Below are 22,915 nucleotides of genomic sequence, written 5' to 3' on the forward strand. Positions count from 1 at the left end.
AAATGTCCAGCAGAGGGCAGAAAAGTGTCATACATCCCAAATCACTAGAGCTTAGTCTGACTGTATGAGGAAAATGTGCTGATGCAGTCAGGTCCATAAGAAGGTGGACAGTGACACAGTTTTTGTAATTTCACCTCTGTGCACCACCACAATGGAGATTAAATGAAATAATTTATATGTGATTGAAGTGCAGACTTTCTGCTTTAATTCAAGAGGTTTAACAACAATATCACATTCACCATGTAGGAATTTCACCCATTACACACAGTACATCAGTTTTTTTTACAGAATTATAAGTAATTGAACAAACTGAGTAGAAAGTTGTTGTTAGTACAACTGATTTACAGCTAGTGTCCTTTAGACAAGACAGGGGGATGGATACATGTATATTTCCAAGTCACTGAATGTTTTGGATTTCACATATAGTACATCAGTCTTTAAAGGTACAGTGTGTAGGATTTAGGGGTGTTGATGAGCAGAAAAGGAAACAGCATTCATAACCTGCTGTTCATTAGAGCACAATACCCTTAAACGGTGAATCAATGTGTTCTCATGAACGCAGAATGAAGGCTTCATATGTACACGGGAACACGGCTCCCTCATGGAGGCTGCCATTTTGCACCACCATATTTGATAGAGTACCCCCAAAAGCGACATACTTAAGGCACCTTGACACTTGCACGAATTTGATTCCAGACTAAACTCGTTGTAAACTGTGGTAAACTGCGTGTGAACTGTGCGCAGCTGCGAGCCAGTGCACAAAAACACTTTGAAATGTTCAAAACTTCTGGCGCACATGAATTTTGTGAACTAGATGTGAACAATGCGTACCTATTCAAAAAGTGTCACTACAAGTCAATGCGTCTCATTGCCGCAGAGCATCTGAACGAGATGTTACATCTATAATGAACATAATTTTTCAGATACATTATCCAACACATACGAAGGAATGGCAATGCAACTGTTTTACCAATCCATTACAATATAAATACTGCACCTTCGAGACAATTTCAAAGGTGTTCTCCACCGCACAACATGCACGAGAGAAGCTGCAGCTGCAGATATTTTTTCTGATTTTCCGATGAGAGAATGGTTTCATCAGCCAGGTTTTGAGAGCAAATGTGTCATCGGCTATGAAATGATTATTTTATATAACGTGGCATCAAACTGGACAAAGCATGGCATCCAGCAGGACAAAGTGGGTCGCACTGGCATGACCAATTGTGTAGCAGTATGGGGATCAAATTTGTGTAAGTGTCAAGGTGCCTTTACTCTAACGTTCACATTTTGCAACGTAGCCACAAGACTGAAGAAAAAAAAAAAATCAGTGGTTGCTCCCCCATACTGGCTGCTAGTTCAGACTGATAAGCTTGAGAACCCTCATTTTTTGAGAAATGCAGCATCAGGCACATTGTTTGTCACAAGGGAAGGCAAGAGAGCATGAATCACCTTCCCCAAAGAAGTGAAAACATGAAGGGAGACAAAATCGTGACCGGTGATGGCATAATGCAATCTGCACCTACATCACCAGATGACACTAAAACCTGCACAATGTAGCTTTAAGAAATCTAAACAGCGTGGTACTGTATCGTAAATCTGTCTGGAGTAAGCACTTTCAAAACGTGAGGAATTGTGCAAGTGAGGGAAGCCACCAAACAACCATGACAATTCCAAAAAGGAGTTAAAGGCTTCTTTAGCTGTGACTGGAGACACAGAGGACTGATGCTGTTGCAACACCCATCACCAATTCATGGTGAAGTGGAACAAAGAAGGATTTTAATCCAAGAAAACAGATCAAATCTCAGCTCAGGTCTCCCTTTTACCTTCTGAAAATTGCAGCTGAAATTTTCTTTTTCAGAAAATTCATCTCTCTGTAAGTGGGATTCCATTTGTAAATTAAAAAGAAAAACTGAAAGTAGAAAAAAAGAGACACTGTGCATGGGCTCAAATCCTATTAGAGTTTTTCACTGAACGTATGTCTCATCACACCTGATCTGAATAACCAGAAGCTGCCTGTGTGCTGCTGAACTATTGAAGGACCCACTGACAGCACCTGGACGTTCACGAGGGTTTGGTGGGACTGACAGTGATACTGTAGCTCATACCGACCCATTCTGCCAATGAAGAGTAGCACGTTTAATGAAATCCTTCAACACAACTGAAGACTATATTGATGGAGGACCACCTGAGGACCAAAAGGCCTCATGCAAGACTAACTTCATGAGCTTCTTTTAAATATATGGTTTCTTTAATTTTGTATGAAGTTGTACTTTAGTACATTTAGTTTAGTTTATTACAATGGCCTCATGCAACCAGTCAGAAATGAGATTATTGTGTAAATCACTTGTGTAAATCTGAGTTAAAGATAACATCAATGTACAATGAGTAATATGTGTAGGATTTTCTAACAAAAACAATTCAATTCTAGCACCAAATCATAACAAAGCTGCCTCAAGGGGCTTCACAAAAGGTCTAACCTTACCAACTCCAAGAGCAAGCACACAAGGAGACGGTGGTAAGGAAAGGAAAACCACTACAAAGTCATAAAATAGCCAATCAGTGACTAATCGACTATTCATCAATCACTCATCTAATCCTGAAAACAGGTTTGGATGACAGCAGACAAACTGCACAACTCCTACTGTAGGTCTGGAACATCTGCAAATATTGTTCTACAACAACAACAAAAAAAGTTTGATCCAAATCCTTCCACAAAATGCAGGAGTACTGTTTTTTTTATTAAATTCATGAGGTGGCCTTGAGCATAATTTTTTTGCAGGATCATGGGGTGAACATTTTGTGCAAGTTTGAACCAAATCAGAACATAACCGCCGGTGACGAATTGATTTTTCAAACTGTGGACAAACGATGGATGGGTGGATGGACAACGGACGCTGCACCATAAACGAAGTATCACACATCAGAAATGGTGACAGAAATGGTTAATTATGACAGTAGTTCCACCTTTTAATCTAACTTGCCTGTTACCCGCAGAGCGCCCGTGCTGTTGGACTTCCCGAGATCATTCTCAGCAAAGCAAGTGTACCTCCCTTCATCTGCTTCCATCAAGTTAAGGATCTCTAGGCTCCCATCCTCCCAAATGAACACTCTGAGGAGGAGAAACAGAATTAATTCTTCACACGCTGAGGAGCTTTACAGTCTAAATTATTCATCATCAAAAATGAAGGTCAAAAGTCCACTTCAAGTTAGTGTGTGGTTCTACAGATAATGAAATAATGATGAAAGTGCTCTGTCGTTTCCCTGAAGTCGATATGGTTTTCCAAGAAAAAAGAATGTGAACTTGGAAAAAAAAACTGCACAGGATTCAACACAAAGGTAAGAAAAACGAAAAGCTAAAAATGTTTGATTTATTTTTTCTTCATGTTTTCTTGTCGCCGCTCCACAGGGCGGCTGTAGAGAGCATTAGCAGACATGCACTGCGTGGCTGCAGGCGCAGAGTGGGCGGGGTCTCTGAGCTTCCAGAACAGGGCTTGTTTTGTCAGGGACCACTAACCAGGAGCAGACAGCACGTCTGCCCAGGCTGACGAGCCCTTGAATGAGCTTAATGTCAGTGGCTGACACACAGCAAAGCACACGCAAGTGCCTGTGTTTGTATGGCCCACGTGTGTCAGAGAAAAAAAGATGATGAATGTTTGCATTGGAGGGCAACATTGTGCATATTGATTTTTCTGACCTTTTGCAGTTAAATATTGCTGCAGAACCGTGTTAATCATCTTCAAAGTACCACAGTTATATGTCCATGTATGACGAACCTCCGCTGAAATGAACAAAATGTTGATCTGAAACAGCTCGTTTAGATTTCTGTGACATATGTAACATGCTTCTTCTTTCGAGAAGTGCCTGCTGAACGTGTTTGCACACTGTGTGGCACATCCCCACAGTCTGTGGGAGACACAGCCCTTTCAGTCAATATATTGTTCTTGACCCCCCTCCCTTCAGAGAGGGGATATAGCAAGCTGCTGCGTGGACGTGTGACATGATTGTTGGAAAGAAAGTAACAGGAAGAAACTAACACACATAAGGGAACAAGAAAAAGTGGAGCATGAAAAAGGTAGCAGACAAAATGTAACATCCAAAAGTATCAGTCAGAGAGAAACCCAAACCCACCATCCCAATTTTACTTTATTTTTACTATGTTGCCCATCCCACATACCAACCAACACCATGTATGTCCTCTTAGTTTTAAGAATAGCCCTTTCCTCTTCCACATCCCTAACTTTTATGTGTCTTTTTAATTTTAATTTTAACCATTTCTCCTTCCCTATTCCAAGCCCAGCCCAAGATCCCACCCAGGAATTTAATAATTAAATCCTCTCCTTCCCCTAAATGGTCAGGATAAGAAAGCTTTATCTCTTCTGCAACCCTTCATCCTGATATTAATATTTTTATTTAGAGTTTTTTGTGGCAGGGGTTAAGTGGAGTTGTTTCCAGAGTGGAATGTTTCCACTTCAAGGCCACTCTACCTATTCACTATGTAACATGGAGTTGCATCAGAAAGAGCATAAGCATGAAACCTGTAGCAAATCAACATGCAGATCCATCTCCGATCTGCTGTGGTGACCCCAAGTGAAACAAGGGAGAAGGTGAAGGGACTCTTTCACAGAAAGGGGTCAAGTATCAACTACATTCAACAAAGAACAGCTATGTCATCTTTAATAGGATGTGGCTAATGCTACGTAACTCACATCCAAAGTTGTAGTGGCTCTAGGTATGAGACATTCCCACCCATGCCCAGTGGGAGCACTCAGCAAATTTGTCAGTGTTAAATTCCCAGCATTAAAGCACAAGCACAAAGATCTTTGTGCTACCATAGTCCACTAGTTTTTATAAGCCCCTGGGATGAATCGAATTATACTAATAAGAATACTACTACTACTACTAATAATAATAATGGCAATGAAGAAGAAGATGATGATAATGATGATGATGATAGAGTAGAGAGGGATATGAAGTGGGTTATGTGGGTTAAGTGGTTGACTCTTTTGTGTGTTAGAATTTGACTCATCTTGAACAAAGTGATGATGCTCATAAGCTCCTTGAATGGAGGAATAAAACCTCAGTCTGAGTGCCTTTTATATTTGAAATCCTTCTGAGTTAAGACACCTTGACACTTGCACGAATTTAATCCCGGCACTGCTGTGCAATTCGTCGTGCCAGTGTGACCTGCTTTGTACCACTGGATGCAGCGCTCTGTGTCTGCTCTCGACTCCGCACCCAGATGGGCAGGCCTTTGCCCTGCGCATGCATCAGTAGAGCTATGTGATTGGTTGAAAAGTGCTGTATTTGACATTCATTTGTGGGTGACCTGCTCGCATCGTTTATCTGAAACAGTATGTCTAAAAGTAAAACTGTGTTCTGTCTGTGTGGAGTGATAAACCAAGAACAGTATGCATCATGGTGTCCATCGCCCCAGAGGAGATATGAAGTTATCAAATAGACTGAGGACAGGGTCATTGAGACATACTGTCCATCAAAACCACTCTTTCATCGCTCCCAGAATCACAGAGGAATTACGTATCTGCAGCTGCAGCTTCTTTCGTGTGCTTCATGAGGTGGAGAACGCGTCTGCAATCATCTCAAGATAATTATTTATAATATATATGTATTGTAATGGTTTGGTAAAATAGTTGTATTTTCATTCGTTCTTATGAATTATGTTTATTGTGGATGTAACATCTCATCATGATCGTTCAGATGTGCTGCAGCAATGAGACACATTGATTCACAGTGACACAGTGTTTTCAAATAGACTGCACAATGTTCACCTCTAGTTCACAAAATTAATGCGTGCCAGAGATTTTAAACATTTCAAAATTTTCTTTGGGCACTTGCCACAGTTCACATACAGTTTACAACAGTTTACAACGAGTTTAGATTGTGTGCCAGTGCGGGGATCAAATTTGTGCAAGTGTCAAGGTGGCTTTACTTTTGTCATATCTTCAGGTTTTACTTGTTTTATGATTTTTATTTGTTTTATTCAAATTGATATAGTATTAGTGATTTTATAATTGCTGTTATAAGTTAACAAGAAATACTGGTCAAAATATGAGCACTTCACTTTCAATTAAAAATACTGCCACCATTATTATTATTATTATTATTATTATTATTATTATTATTTTGTTATCTTACCTCTAAATGCTAACTCCCAACCCTGCTTTAAAAGCTGGAAGCTGCTTTTGGAGAGTGCATACCTCTGACTGTTTTTCCCCCCAGAAAGAGGTTTCCTGTGATCTTTTATCGAGCAAAAAGCCGATCAGACCAGCAGTAATATCTTGAACTTCAGTTGTGCTACATGTTATTCAAAGATCCTTCAACAGGACGGCTTTAAAAAGCACAGCACATTTTTTTTTAAACTAGATAGCGATAGAAAGAGCAGTCGGGCTAGATTTGTCTCCTGGCACAATAAATAAACAGGCCAAAACAACAGTAGGACTTTGAGTTTAAACAGCATCCAAAGATAAGGGCCCCTTCACACATAGTGCGAATTTGGTCAAATTACAGCGAAACAGCACGAAATTCAAAATAGTGCATAATGAAACATCGCGCCGATGGGCAGGCATGCATGATCCCGGTGTGATAGTTTGTGCACGCCACGTGTCTTTTGAGCAGGAACACAGTGCAAGCTGCTGCAGCTGCTCGCACTGTGGGGTGAGCTGCACCACATCGCACTGCTGATGTGGAGGAAAATAAAATAAAAAACAGCTGTATAATTAGTGAATATCACTGGGTTGATATAATTAATACATAAAAGGGGATGCAATACAGGACCCCACGGTTAAATAACCCTGGTTATAAAAAAAAAAAAGCCACTCACAGGATTTGAACCCACACACTCTGATTATCTGAAAATCAACAAGCAGAAAAGGTATTTTCTAAAAAAAGGAAAAAGCGCTGTGACCAAACAGTGTTTAGTATGGCGTATTTCTGCTGATATGTGACTGAAAGTAGCGTATTTGTCGTACTGTTGGCCTGTCATATGGTCTTGCGGCGCGCCGCTCACTGTCCTGTCAGACAAATGTGACATTCAGATCACCTGCTGCATGTCCACATGAAATGGTGGTCCAGTCCAGCTGGAACAGCCTGTCAATGTGCACGCTCTCCAGCCCGTCGCAGACGCCATATATGTTTTTATGTATTTCGATGTGAGGACAGCAAGCATACACATGCATGTGTCCATCAAAACATGGTACGTGTTCTGCAGCTCTGATGTCCAGACCAGAGATGTCAACAGCTGCCACGCCCCTGTCTGTTCAGCACACAGACCAAGGTGTTACTCTGTGATCAGATGGGAGGTGCCTCACCTGCGGGGGGCACGCAAACCACAGGCATGCACGTATTGGGGGGAAGGGGGGAGCACGCGACAAACGCACACGTGTTGTGGGGGGAGCCGACACTCTGGCACATCACGTGCACTCGGAAACTCCACAGTCGTGGGGAACTTAAGACAAATTTCACATCCAGCTCGTCAATGATTGTCTGCTGACTGTTTTCGTGATGATAATACAAATGGCCACACATTTTGTAAGTGCCAAACAAGCGGTATTAGATGTTCATGTGTGTCAGCTGGAATTTGGCCAACATCTGCCGCGAGAGGGTTTGATGGGCTCGCACAGCACACTCTGTCTTTCAGCCGCTGGTGTGCGCAACAGGTGTACAAGGCATTCGAGGCAGCTACAAATTTATGTTTTGCATACGATTCCTGTTTCATGCGCACTTCCCATACAGAGCAGGGACCGACTATGTTGTTAACTATGACATAAGCCAACGTTAGCTGTTAGGTTGAACTAAATGTACCCACTCCTCCACTCCATATTTTTATCACTAATATATATATATATATATATATATATATATATATATATATATATATATATATGATTTTTTCTCCCCAAATGCAAGAAGACTAAAGGGCGGCCCTCTTATCTTTAAACAAGCAAAAATAGATAAAGACAGCAGTATGACCTTGAGCTTCAGCAGTATCATTTAATGTCTGAAAAACAGACACATCAGCAGTGGGACAAGGATATATGTCCACTAATCAATGCACACTTTTTTAATTACTTTTGTGATGTATTCCAAGATTGCTTGGCCTGTTTGTAGTCCTGTTTGTCAGAAAACAGCAATGTCAGGAATACCGCCTCTGAGCGCATGCATGAGCATATCTGATTGGTCTTTAGCTTGCTGTAGACTAACATGTTGGTTGACTTTTTGTAAATATGGATGACAAGATAGCAAAGAGAAGTGAAGCCAAACTGTCTGTAATGCCTCTTTGAGGCTGGTTTCAATACAAGAAATAACTGTGCATACCTCAACCGAAACAAAATTCAAGAATTGCACAATCTTGTTCTAATGTTGGAAATCGTTATTTCTAGTTCCCTCTCTCTCTCTCTCTCTCTTTCTCTCTCTCCCCCCCTCTCCCCACCCCACCCAAACGAAAGTAAACAAAAGCTGCAGCAGAAAAGGTGGTAAGTGAACCGTGGCAGTTCAGCAGCACAGGCATCATGCACACATAATGCACCTTACAGTGCATCCAGAAAGTATTCACAGCGCTGCACTTATTCAAATCAAATCAAATTTATTAATTTATATAGCGCCAATTACGATGGGGTCACCTCAAGGCGCTTCACACAACACAGCTTAAAAAGCAGTACAAACTGAAGTAAAAGATTAAAAAGCACAATAAAAGAATAAAAACATAAAAAAGTGAAAAGAATAAAAAAAAAAAACACACACAATAACATAAAATACTAACAATAAAACAGGGAAACTGCCATATCTGCGCAGGGAGATCATTCCACAGAGCCGGGGCATGATAAGAAAAGGCTCTGTGACCCGCAGACTTTTTATTCACCCTAGGAACACACAGCAGTCCCTCACCCTGTGAACGCAAGGACCGAGCCGGTACGTAGGGCTTAACCAAGTCATTCGGGTAGGGAGGTGGCAGTCCGTGAACAATTTTATAGGCCAGTAACAGAACCTTAAAATCCAATCTCACGGAGACAGGAAGCCAGTGAAGGGATGCCAGAACAGGTGTAATGTGGTCAAACCTACTACTTTGTGTCAAATGTCTGGCAGCAGCATTTTGAACCAACTGAAGACCCCTAATGCTGGACTGTGGTAAACCAGAAAATAGAGCATTGCAGTAGTAGTCTAGAAGAGATACATGCATGTCACACTTATTCCCCATTTTGTTATGTTACAGCCTTACTCCAAAATGGATGAAATATTTTTTCCCTCAAAAGTCTATACCGCATAATGACAATGTGAAAAAAGTTTTGTTTGAGATTTTTGAAATTTTAACAATAAAAAACTAAGAAATCACATACATACATAATCACGTACATAATGCTGTGGGCTGGGGTGTTTGGCTGGCCTTGTTTTTGTTTTCTGTTTCTCCCACCAGGTGGTATGCGTTCAGCACTGAGTGGCTGACGTGTGGCTGAGTATTAGGACCTCACCCTGAACACCTGAGGCTTATCACGTGCAGGTCATCAGGACTCACAGCTGTGGTGCATTTGTCTTAATTAGAGCATGCTGCACTTAAGCCTTGAATGCACAGTGTGTGTTGACCAGAGACTCGACCTTGTGAGCAGACGTGTGAGATCGGCGTCAGGAGAACAATCTCACCATTACGGACGCAGAGACCGCTCCAGGTTTGACGCCACAGTCTGTGAAGGAGGATTGGGTGAGGTCTCACGCTCTTCAGCACACTTCCTGAGGTAATTTGGTTTTGGTGACTTTTATGAAGTAATGACAGTGGATTTGGTGTCCCTCACACCTTGTTGCATTGAGCTGTCACGTTATGCTAATTGTCTAATCAGCTTCTGCTGCAGTGGAGATTTGAACTGAGTTGTTCCGTGCCTGCAGGGTGAGAAGCTGATATATATTTAAGCCAGGAAGTGTTTGCTGATTGTGTGCACCTTTGAGCTGTGTCTCTCTGGGTGGAGAGTGTTGGACTCACCTCATGTTTTCTTTCTTCACAGACTCGGTTTGTTGCGGCCACCTGGGGGGTGTCGGCGGGGTCCCTGGGTCCGAACTGCTGTGGCTCTGGACCGTTTGCGCTGCTGAGAGCGCGCCGTGTTTTCACCTCACCAGACCGCGGACATTTTTGGTTGTTTATCACTAAACTCACTATGATTATTAAATTCTGTTATCTTTTGAACCATGCTCTGCTTATTTTATGCTGGGTCCTGTCAAACGCTGGGTCGGTGCTCCGACCGCGTCCGACACATAACACATAAGTAATCAGTCTTTGACATGAAGAACAAGTCACAGTGGCCTCCATCATCTGTAAATGGAAGAAGTTTGGATCCACCAGGACTCTTCCTAGAGTTGGCTGCCTGTCTAAACTGAGCGATCAGGGTAGAAGGGGCTTATTCAGGTAGGTGACCAAGAACCCGATGGTCACTCTGTCAGAGCTCCAGCATTCCTGTGTAGAGAGAGGAGTTGTCCAGAAGGACAACCATCTCTACAGCAATCCACCAATCAAGCTTGTATGGTAGGGTGGCCAGACTGAAGTCACTCCTTTGTAAAAAACACGTGGCAGCCTGCCTGCAGTTTACCAAACGGCACCTGAAGGACTCAGACCGAGAAACAAAATTCTCTGGTCTAATGAGACAAAGACTGAGCTCTATGGCGTGAATGCCAGACATTATGTTTGGAGGAAACCAGGCACCATCCCTGGAAAAAACTTTTGTCATGTTGTCATCATGGGGTGTTGTGAGTAGAATTTTGAGGGGAAAAAAAATTTACTCCATTTTGGAATAAGTCTAACATAACAAAATATGGAAAAAGTGAAGTGCTGCAAATACTTTCTAGATGCACCGTGTATGTAACAGGCATCCTGCAGATCACGTACTTCCAACCATTCTGGAATTTGCATGCAAGGTTCCACTCAAAGGTCAGCTGAAACAGCTGCACCTTACATGCATGGCCCATGCATGGTGGTCAGTGAAACATGTACATACAAGGCAGCAGATGCAACAATTGGTAATCTAGCTGTCACAGGAGTCACTGCAATTCCAGCGTTCATGTACTTAGACAAAAATTTTGATCATGTCTCTTTTGTTTACTGCTTGCATGCACGCTCTGTGCATGATTCATGTCCCCACCAGAAAACCCTCCCATTTCACCTCAGCATGTGTTGAACGTCTGTCTTAAAAGGAATGAGAGACGACACTCTGATTGGTTGATTTTAGGTGACTAAATTCAGACCCTTTGCACCCTCCGCTCCAATTCATATTCTTGCCTAAGTAGCAAAAAGCAGTTGGACATGCCATAAATCCACTATGTTAACTATGTTAAAGAAAGCAACAAGGATACAGATGAGGACCTTTTCAGGCAGATTTGTAATTGCATAAAAATGCAAGAAACATCTATTCCCCCGTCAACTGCAGGAGATAACAACTTAAACAATGTCATACAAAACAAGCCTCTTAAAGAGCAGAGGCCAGACATAATGATGCCATCAAACAAAGAATGTGCGCACCTGGTAGAGTTGGAAAGAAGCTCAGTGCCTTTGCTCCAGGAGAAGACAGGCTTTGGGGCTGCCTTTGGTCGACACCTTATCACCACCCGGCCGTTTTTAGCAGCCAGCACCTTACTCACTGGGTTGTGTTCAAATGTTGGAGCACTAGCTAAGATGGAACATCATGGATAATGCATCACAAACTTAGAATATGCAGTAAGAGTATGCATAAAATTATGGGCCTGTCACACCTTGGCAACTTCGCCAGTGTATGGCGACTTATGAAAAATTTGGCGAATGCGCTGGCTACACTGAATAAGTTATGCAGCTGTCATACATGATGATTTAGCCAACATATGCCAACAGTCTGAGCAGTCTGGGCCGGTGCAGCACGATATGGTACGGGTTGGAATGGTCAAGTCTGGCTTGGCTTGCATTTCCACTGGCAGCAGAACCCTTTCGTCTGGTAGGCGGAGCATGTAGGCATTGAAATGCACATCATTAAGAGCGGATACACTGCCGCATGTCACACCCCTCCACACAGAGGCCAAACAGAGTAATTTAGCATTTTTTAAATTTATTTTATTTTTGTCAAGGTGGATCATGGGATTTATTTTCATTGTGTGAAGAATGCTGAAGAATTGACTGATGCCTGTGGTAAACGCTGGCATGAATGAATGAGGCACTGTGACTCTTTCAACTTTAAAATAAGTTCATTTTCTTGTTGTGGCACAAAGCGCCGGCGTTCTCTGGTTCAGACTGTGAAACACACGGGGAGCAGACAAACACAGAAGGACTGCTTTTAAAACTCGTTTCTTCAGCCATGACAAGGAATTAAAGTATTGTCAGATGTTTTTTCCAAAATCAGGATGCTTTATGTGGATAAGTTTCCATCAGGCTGTGATGATGAATTTGACTGAAACGACATAACAGGTAAGACTAAGACTTTATATTTACTCTAGGTGCGAATGGTTTTAATATTTAAAAGTCTGAACTGTTTGCATGAGGACTGCAGCTTTCAGTTATTGAGCCAATCGATGGACAGCATCAATGGACATATGGCAACTTATGGCAGAGAGCTGGATATAGCGAAGATAGAGGACGGAGTCACGCCTGGCCGTGTGACATCAATGAGCATGTGCTGTCATTACCACAGAGGGCAAAAAGCCGCACGGTGACACGATTATCGTGCTGTTGTGTTTTGAGATGGAAAATACCACCCAAAATGCCATATTCATGTGCTTGCATCGACTGTTGCAACTTCTGGAAACCAGATATTAACATTTGCTCAATAAGAATATTGGATTTTACTTAAATGCATGCATGCAATCACTGCCTTTAATCCCACGGTCAACTCCAGAGTGTGCAGTGAGCATTATTTTGTGCCAAACGGGAAATTTCATGTCATTAGGATCTCTGGACAGTGACATCATGTTTATTTACACTGCATGATGCACCGTACTGTGTTTAGCGATGATCGAGTTGTGAGTGGAAGGTTACCAGGTTGATTTTAAACTTCTTTTAATTGTTTTTAAAGCCCTCAATGGCCTGGCACAATGTATCTTTCTGAGCTTGTCTTTCCCCTTACACCCCAACCAGAGCCTTAAGGTCTTCTGACCAACTGTTATTGGAGGTGCATAAAACCAGATTAAAGACAAGAGGTGACAGAGCCTTTGCAGCGGCTGCCCCCAGGCTCTGGAATAGTCTCCCCTTTAATATTAGATCATCGCTGTCCCTCAAGACTTTTAAAACCTCTTTAAAAACCTATTTCTTTTCTCACCTTTGTATTTACTGTTTTTCCTTTTGCTTAATGCTAACAAATTATACCTTATTTGTAGTCTTTCTGTAGCATGGCCCAAGCAGATGGTCATCCCTTTTGAGTCTGGTCTGCTTGAGGTTTCTTCCTCAATATCATCAGAGGGAGATTTTCCTTACCACTGTTGTCTGTGTGTTTGCTCTAGGGGTTGGTAAAGTTAGACCTTACTTATGTGTTGTGCCTGAGGGAACTTTGTTGTGATTTGGCGCTATGTAAATAATATAAATTAAATTAAATCAAATTAAATTATTTCCTACTACTTTTTACTCTATTTTACTTTGACTTTTATTTGTTTTATTGCCTGTTGTAATCTTATTGTTATTCTTAATTCATTTACTTACGATTGACGCTAACTTGATGCCCATTTTTTTAGTTATGTACAGCACTTTGGTCGACTACTGTCATTTTAAACATGCTTTAGAAATAAAGGTTGAGTTGAGTAGTCGACTAATTGGGGCGGGACGTATAAGCCATATGCTGGCATGCATCGAAAATATTGTGCATGCTCAAAATTTTACCAGTGTACACCAGCATGCTTCAATGTATGCAAGGATATTCGGTGCATTTTTAATATGTTAGCATATGCTGGCTAAATCGTCAAGGTGTGACAGGCCCATTATGACCAGTCACACATAAAAAATTGTGACTGGGCATAATTTTAGTTTCGCGTTTTTTCTCTTAATAAAGTCAGTATTTTTAATGGAATGAGTAGCAATCACAGAGCATGAAAAGCAACACTTTATTTTCATGTGGTGCAGATTCATGCTGACTCACCAAACACATGCAATTCTGCGTTGGCATAGATGACTCCATGGTGATTTTCGGCAATACACTGGTACATCCCTGAATCACTGAATGTCAAGCTGGTGAGTGTCATCTTGTTGCTGTCATGCTGTGAAGTAAGCATACTGTATATCATCAAACACATTCATAATATTCAGGCATCTGATGTGTACAAGATTGAAGTAAGACAACTGTTTTGCTACTGCACTAAAATAATAATAATAATAATAATAATAATAATAATAATAATAATGATAATAATCATCATCATCATCAGAAAATTCCAGAAAATTTTTACAGTTTAAAAAAGGGGGCAGCTGTGGTTCCCAGAATAATTCTGTAAAAATAAATAAATAATAAAGTAGAAATATGTAAATACCTTGACAGAAAAATAATTTACACTATAAAGCACTGTAATTTGTAAAATTAAGTAAATAAATAAATAAAAAGGAGACTGGGGTAAGGGCAGCCTGAAACTGGAGATATTCTGTTTGGGAAAGAAGCACGTTACCTGCTTGTGCCACCATTCTGCCATATGGTGTGAATTAGTCTGAAAATATAGATTCCGTTTTACCCTATTGATTTTGACCACAGGTGTGGTCACAAGCTTCCATACACTAATCATGGGCCTGAATGTCACGGTAGGTTTAGACTTTTAATGATATCTTTGAACTTTTTTTTTTCCAGGATGGAATGATTGTACAGCATACATCATTTAGGGCCCCTTCACACATAATGCGAATTTGGTTGAATTGCGCATGACGCAGGAATCGTATGCAATATGTGTAAAATTGTAGTTGCCTCCAACGCCTCGTACACCTGTTGCTACAACTATTTGTGCACATGAGCAGCTGAAAGACAGAGTGTGCGCTGTGAGAACCCATCGAACCCTCTCGCGGCAGGTGTTAGCCAAATTCCAGCTGACACTCACAAACATCAAACACTGCTTGCATGGCACTTACAAAATGTGTGGCCATTCGTACACACATGTGGTGCATGTGTCTCGCACGTGTGCACATGTGTTGCCCCCACCCCCCCGCTCCCCCCACACTTGCATAAAATGGGGAGGCACACTTGTATAAAATGCTTATATGTATGTACAGATCTGATCCCATGGGGGCCGGACAGCCAGGTCTGATCGCACACAGCACGGGGAAGGGCCTGTCAGCTGATCGCAGCACACTGACAGCTGGATGACGGCTCAGTGCACACATTACAAACACAGAAACCACCACCAGGACAGTTATACAAATAATTACAACAATACCTACATACGCAATTACATAACAAATAAGGAAAATGAATGACCACATAACACAGAGAGTGACACATTGGTCTGGGTGCTGAACGGACGGGGGGTGGGCATGTCCGCTCACAGCCACGGCTGTAAAGATCTCTGCTCCTGGACGTCCCAGCTGGAGGATACATTCCGTATTTGGAAGGACATGAACTTACAACATTCCTCCGTGAGGCATGTGTCTCTGCCTGCTGTCCTCACATGGAAATATATAAAAAATCTTTCACCTTTGCGCTGGGCTCGATCTGACTGCAGTTCGGCATCGTAATTGACTTGAGTGGGCAAATGCTCACATTCGATGGCGTCTGGCTGCTGATCAACTCTATGTAAAGGAGATGTGTTGCACTGCATGAGGCAAATGGTGGTCACACCAGATACTGACCGGTTTTTAGACCCAGTTGGTCTGATGTTGGTGACGGTAATGTGTTAATATGTTGGCAATTGTGAAGGCAGTAGAGGAAGACAACTGGATAAACAAAAATCTACACAGACACTACAAGGAGTAAAGCACCATCAGAGGTCACCATCCTTTAAAATCGCATGCATACTCAAAAAGAAGCAGAGCTTATGTTTTTGAAATACACCGCCACGCTGCTAGTGAATGGTGAACAGAGTAGTGGATAGTAGTTCTGTTGATATGTCGCTTCTCAAATGACACAGTCGGATTGGTGTGACTTGTATTTAATAAGTCATAAGTTATGACAGTTGTTTTGTACATATATCCATTTTTCTGAAATTGCTTATTCCAGTTAAGGGTCACTGGGTAGGGTATGTGTGTTCTGGAGTATTTCCCAGCATTTACACATAACTCATTAACAAAAAGTACTTTCTCCTAAAACCACATGAACCAGCAGCTGCCCCTGAGTACTTTACAGCTACAGATAAAACACTTCCAATTCCAGCAGAATAATAAAGATTCAATCATTAGATTATTACCGCAACTCCATTTTTCAGCCAACGAATGTTTGGTTTGGGTTTGCCACTGGCCACACAGGACATTTTGTAGTCACTACCGATGTCTAGCTCTGTGCTGCTGATGTGTTCCACCCACTCAGGAAAAGCTGCAAATGAGAAAGATCACAGTCACTAATGTGAAACAGCACAAAGTTTTTGAATAATATATGATCTGCATGATGAGGCATCAATGTAGTGCAGTGTAATATGTGGATAAATCTTAATACAGCTACCCCATGTTGTGCACAAACAGATTTAACTCTGGTTTTCTATACATGAGCTCCATAGAAGAAAGCAAAGTATGAAGTAAATCAGCTGCAAAGACAGAAAGATAGATTTCTTACCTTCTACAGAGATGTGTGCAGTGTGATAATCCTTTCCTTTGGAGTTTGATGCCTCACATCGGTAATTACCCGCGTCCTCAAACTGCACGTTGTAGAGGTACAAATGAGCACCCGCCATCCGCACTTCATGATTGGGCGGCAGCTGTCCATCTAACTTCTTCCAGTGGATCTCAGGGACAGGGCTGGGAAGCACAGATGCAAGTAACACACAAGGAAGACATTAAAATGCAAAATATTTCTACCACAGTGCTGGAAGAATCATTAATCTAATGCACACAGAGTAAATCAGTTACCTCTATGAAAAGCACTAAATAGAAGAGAGGTGTCTCAGTGCATAAAATATTTGGAACACTTACTTTACCATGCAGCATTTCAGTAAGATGACACTTCCCAAAAAAAAAAAAAAAACCCTTTGTGTCCCATCTATACAATGGCACAAGCCATTTTAGCATTTAATGAATTGGTTTGACAAGTAGCCATTTAACTTTTAATAGTGGAAATGACATTTTGTCATGGCAACATGTTCAACTAAGATATCTATAAAACAAATTTGACATTTTACAACATATATTTTCAGATGTAGAAACTGCATTTTGACTCATCAAAATTTGATTTACAGAAATCTTTAATTTATTTATTGATATCAGTAAATATTTTTTTCAGCCATAAGAAAAAGGACTACAGACTTGCACATACAGATACACTTCTAGGGGTGAGTATAGGAAGTCAGTGAGGTCCCGGATCTTTGTCTGGAACTGGAAAAGTCCAAAACCCAGACACTTCAACCCTTCCTCAGCGTCTCCTTTTTCCTCCTGGACATGAAGTTTAAATACATCTGAAATTGCAGTTGTTATAAGTTGGTTGCAGGAATGGTTGCAACACCCCCAGCAGAAACTGTCATAGAAGAAGATCTCCTGTTTTTGGACTCTATGGGAGAAACTGTACCGCTGCCTTCTAATGAAAGACATCAAATGAAAATAAAGAAGGAGATGGGATCTTTAAAGAAGCAGAAATCATTTAGCACCAAAGGTGGTGTCTCTAGAACATAGAAAGTGGTGCAGTGCTTTCGGGTTGTCTTTCTACAATACTTTGGTCAGGTCCTAATCTGAGGCAGCTCATGGGCACTTAGAACATGCTCTGTCCCAGCAAAAATTACCATCTTACAATAAAAAAAAAAACTTAAGATGATACATGCACTTGAAATTATTCGAGCAACAATAGCCATTGTGGAAAAAACTGTAACTGTAAACTGGAGCACATGGAGTCATGACATCACATACATGTCACATTCTATATATTTAAGAAAACAGTTCAATTCCAGTGCATGACATTCACAAGCCTGCAGAGAAAACCTAATGGCTGATATGAGATTTTATTAAAATATATCAACTTCACTCTGCTGTACAAACTCCAACCAGTGCACTTTGGTAGACATCAGTAATCACTTTGTCCTCTTACTTTCCGAGTGCAAAGCATTCCAAGGTGATATTCTGTCCCAGCAGCACAGTGGTATCTGGAAACTTGACTTTAAGATCAGCAGGGTACTTCCTGATAGGGCCTGGAAAGAAAAACAACAGGGGAAAAAATTTGTACTCAGATGCTAAATCAATTTCTAGCTGCTGAACATGTGTAAGACTCTTATTGTAAAAATGGCTTCTGTTCATTTTGTGTGTTTCTTTTAAGATTTTCTTCCAACATGTCTCAATAAGGTGACAACTGAATGTCTTAGGTACTACAACCCCTGGCAAAAATTCCGGAATCACCAGCCTCGGATGATGTTCATTCAGTTGTTTAATTTTGTAGAAAAAAAGCAGATCACAGACATGACACAAAACTAAAGTCATTTCAAATGGCAACTTGCTGGCTTTAAGAAACACTATAAGAAATCAGGAAAAAAAAATTGTGGCAGTCAGTAACGGTTACTTTTTAGACCAAGCAGAGGGGAAAAAAATATGGACTCACTCAATTCTGAGGAATAAATTATGGAATCACCCTGTAAATTTTCATCCCCAAAACTAACACCTGCATCAAATCAGATATGCTCGTTAGTCTGCATTTAAAAAGGAGTGATAACACCTTGGAGAGCTGTTGCACCAAGTGGACTGACATGAATCATGGCTCCAACACGAGAGATGTCAATTGAAACAAAGGAGAGGATTATAAAACTCTTAAAAGAGGGTAAATCATCACGCAATGTTGCAAAAGATGTTGGTTGTTCACAGTCAGCTGTGTCTAAACTCTGGACCAAATACAAACAACATGGGAAGGTTGTTAAAGGCAAACATACTGGTAGACCAAGGAAGACATCAAAGCGTCAAGACAGAAAACTTAAAGCAATATGTCTCAAAAATTGAAAATGCACAACAAAACAAATGAGGAACGAATGGGAGGAAACTGGAGTCAACGTCTGTGACCGAACTGTAAGAAACCGCCTAAAGGAAATGGGATTTACATACAGAAAAGCTAAACAAAAGCCATCATTAACACCTAAACAGGAAAAACAAGGTTACAATGGGCTAAGGAAAAGCAATCGTGGACTGTGGATGACTGGATGAAAGTCATATTCAGTGATGAATCTCGAATCTGCATTGGGCAAGGTGATGATGCTGGAACTTTTGTTTGGTGCCGTTCCAATGAGATTTATAAAGATGACTGCCTGAAGAGAACATGTAAATTTCCACAGTCATTGATGATATGGGGTTGCATGTCAGGTAAAGGCACTGGTGAGATGGCTGTCATTACATCGTCAACAAATGCACAAGTTTACGTTGATATTTTGGACACTTTTCTTATCCCATCAATTGAAAGGATGTTTGGGGATGATGAAATCATTTTTCAAGATGATAATGCATCTTGCCATAGAGCAAAAACTGTGAAAACACTCCTTGAAAAAGACACATAGGGTCAATGTCATGGCCTGCAAATAGTCCGGATCTTAATCCAATTGAACATCTTTGGTGGAAGTTGAAGAAAATGGTCCATGACAAGGCTCCAACCTGCAAAGCTGATCTGGCAACAGCAATCAGAGAAAGTTGGAGTCAGATTGATGAAGAGTACTGTTTGTCACTCATTAAGTCCATGCCTCAGAGACTGCAAGCTGTTATAAAAGCCAGAGGTGGTGCAACAAAATACTAGTGATGTGTTGGAGCGTTCTTTTGTTTTTCATGATTCCATATCTTTTTCCTCAGAAATGAGTGATTCCATATTTTTTCCCTCTGCTTGGTCTAAAAAAGTAACCGTTACTGACTACCACAATTTTTTTTCCTGATTTCTTATAGTGTTTCTTAAAGCCAGAAAGTTGCCATTTGAAATGATTTTAGTTTTGTGTCATGTCTGTGATCTGCTTTTTTTCTACAAAATTAAACAACTGAATGAACATCTTCAGAGGCCGGTGATTCCATAATTTTTGCCAGGGGTTGTAGATCTCTTCGGAGTGCCCATGGGTACCGCAGGAATGACTTGGTATGTCAGATGAGAAGTATCACCTCTGAATCAGCTATGACATTTTGGCCATGTGGCGCATTTCTCTGTATATGAGCCAGTGACAAGGATGTGTCAGTGCTGAGGACCCCAGTGTCAAGATATCTGTCTGTGTCTGTCCTTGTCTTCTGGCTCCCCTTGTGACTGTTACTAGTGTTGTTTTTTATTTGAAGTTTCCAGTGGGTTTTCATGTTATTGTGCGCTGTCTGTTTCCTTGAATGTCTTTGGTGTTTGTTTAAATTATCTGCAGTTATTTTATTAATCTGTGGTTTTATTCTATTTCATTCCTGTGTTTATGTTATCATGGTTGTGTTTCTGTATTTATTCTAGTTGGCGCTTCCTGTTTTATTTTAGAAGTCTTGGTTTCCTTGTATGTTTTGTTAACTTTCTTCCTGTGTCTTTCCCCAGCTGTTGTCAATTAGTGTTTACCCTCACCTGTGCCTCATTTGTATGATTATCATCAGTGTGGATTTATACCCCTGTTTTCCTCCCATGCTTTGTTTGAATGACTGTATTTTGTTGCTTTGTTTTCGCCGATATCTCTAGTGCTTCCTCATGTTTGACTTCCTGTTACATGCCTGTATTTCCCAGTGACCATTTAGATTTTTCCTGCTGTTTTGGACACTCTGCTTGTTATTGCTACTTGTGTTTTTGGACCTTTTTCTGTCTCTCTGACTGCTCTCTTGCCAACCCCTTCATGGACACTGTTACCAGTCTTGGACTGCTCTCTTGTGTACTGTCCTTTGACCTCTCTCAGTGTGAGCCATTAAAGACTATTTTTGTCTTACTTTGTATTCATCTCTGCACTGGGGTCTCAATCAGCCTTCCACCAGTGACACCTAGTGGCTGTGAAATGCCAAGGAGAAGTTTATGCTTCACTTTGCTACTTTCTTGAGGTAAAGATGGACCAGTTATCTGCCTGGGCAGGTGCCATCGTGGACCTGAGGCAGTTCCATGGTGTGGTAGAAGCAGTGACATGCAACACCAGCGTATGCTCCCAAACTTGACTTGACTCCACCATCTCACTTATTACAATACACTTTGAATTTCTGAATGATTGACACATATAAAGTCTTAACACATATTCAGTAATTTGGAAATGCCTGCTTCCATCCCCTAACTTGTCTGAAGAAAACTGGAATTAAAGATGATGATATGTACTTTGCCCAATTACTTATGGCCTCTAAAAATGGACAGACTGTGTATAAAAATGACTGCAATTTCTAAATTCTTAATGCAACATTTTTTATGAACCCTTTTGAGTTAAAGCTAAAGATCTTGAGTACAATTTTGGCTGTGGTGTAGACGATGAAGTTTGTCATTGTCCAAATACAAATTGGTCCAGACTATATGCATTAACCAGGCACATACAAATATTAGGGCAGCACAGTGGCTTAGTGGTTAGCACTGTTGCCTCACAGCAAGAAGGTCTTGGGATCACTTCCTGTGCAGAGCCTGCAACTTCTCCCAATATTCATGTGGGTTCCTTCCACTTCCAGAGACATGCACCTTCGGTGAACTGGACACTTCAAAAATTGGTGTGCATGAGAGCGTAAGTGAGTTTGTCTGTCAACATGTGGCTCTGCAATAGACAGATGTCCTGTCGAGGGTGTACCTCGCCTCTCGCCCAAAGACTGCTAAGATAGGCTCCGGCTCCCCATGACCCTTGACTGAAGTAAGTGGGTATAGAAAATGAATGAATGCACATATTAATATGATGTTTTGTAATAACAATGCATCATACATAACTGAGTATTTTTCACGACAAATTAAACACGTACACAACATTTCGCTACAAACAGGCATAAAAGTAGTTGTTCACCTCCACCTACACGCATGGATGCTACAGAGTTAAAAACAGGGCACATTATACCCAGGAGGTATCTCATCGTGCCTGTATACATAAAAGAGTGCACATACTAAGTGCTTGGCTCAGTTCTACCCCTGACCTCTTTGGTGGAGCACAAAGCTCCAGCTTGTAATTTAACTTCTATTCATAACGTGTCAGCCACAGGTGAAGCCTGCCAAATGCAGCTATTTAAAGCCAGCTTCAAACAAAGGAGTAATAGTCACACTCTGGGAAGTCACCCAAGGAAAATGTCAAGAAAGTGAACAGGTTTTCATTATTTGTATCTATTTTAGTGACCACACATATGTGGTAACCAAAGTTTAGTGTTTTAGTTTGCGTCCTCAATCTCCATACTCAACCTTTACAGCCAGATCTCTAAAGCCCTGGTCTCACCAAATAATGAACAGTGAATAATGAGCCATACAGCATGTTTTTTTTTTTTTTGGTATGAGAGGATTTATTCAACAATCGTGGGAGAACAGTGGCTCTGAGAGGCTCTTAGAGGCAGAATATTCGGTAAACAAGGCTCATCTCTGAGCATGGCGCTAATTTCAAGATGTTCAAAATTCAGCAACAACAGCGTGGAGCAGTTTGTGAACGAGGCAAGTTGCACTTGCACGAGCATGCCTTTGCTTCACGGCACATCACGACCTGTGTCGTGCTGGAGAGTAAACTCGTCTTTAACTGGTGCAGACAGGACGCCAGAGGGGTGCCGGTGCGTGCTATTGCGCACAGAGTATTTTGAAATGTCCAAAAAATCTTTCACGCACAAATGTCGTGCTATGTGGCACGATCTAATCTCCAAGCTCGTCAAGTGGGGTAAACAAGAAGTGAACAGAGCGAGTGGTGACATCAGCAGATCACATCAGAGCCCAACTCGTCTGAAGGATTATAACAAGAA

General features: G+C 41.2%; 1 protein-coding gene across 2 annotated transcripts in view; it reads right to left on the bottom strand.

The window, feature by feature from the left end:
* The window catches only part of cntn1a (contactin 1a), a 106,266-nt gene that overhangs the window by 49,418 nt on the left and 33,933 nt on the right, over positions 1 to 22,915 (bottom strand). For both annotated transcript variants that reach the window (XM_034176099.1, XM_034176098.1), the window contains exons 6-11: positions 18,144 to 18,243; positions 16,686 to 16,867; positions 16,324 to 16,448; positions 14,082 to 14,199; positions 11,513 to 11,660; positions 2,982 to 3,109 (exon numbers count right to left, since the gene is read on the bottom strand). In XM_034176099.1, coding sequence (XP_034031990.1) covers positions 2,982 to 3,109; positions 11,513 to 11,660; positions 14,082 to 14,199; positions 16,324 to 16,448; positions 16,686 to 16,867; positions 18,144 to 18,243 — 801 coding nt within the window. The remainder of the gene's footprint in view (positions 1 to 2,981; positions 3,110 to 11,512; positions 11,661 to 14,081; positions 14,200 to 16,323; positions 16,449 to 16,685; positions 16,868 to 18,143; positions 18,244 to 22,915) is intronic.

Source organism: Thalassophryne amazonica, chromosome 8 (genome assembly GCF_902500255.1).
Source record: "Thalassophryne amazonica chromosome 8, fThaAma1.1, whole genome shotgun sequence".
In the NCBI taxonomy this organism is placed as follows: Eukaryota; Metazoa; Chordata; class Actinopteri; order Batrachoidiformes; family Batrachoididae; genus Thalassophryne; species Thalassophryne amazonica.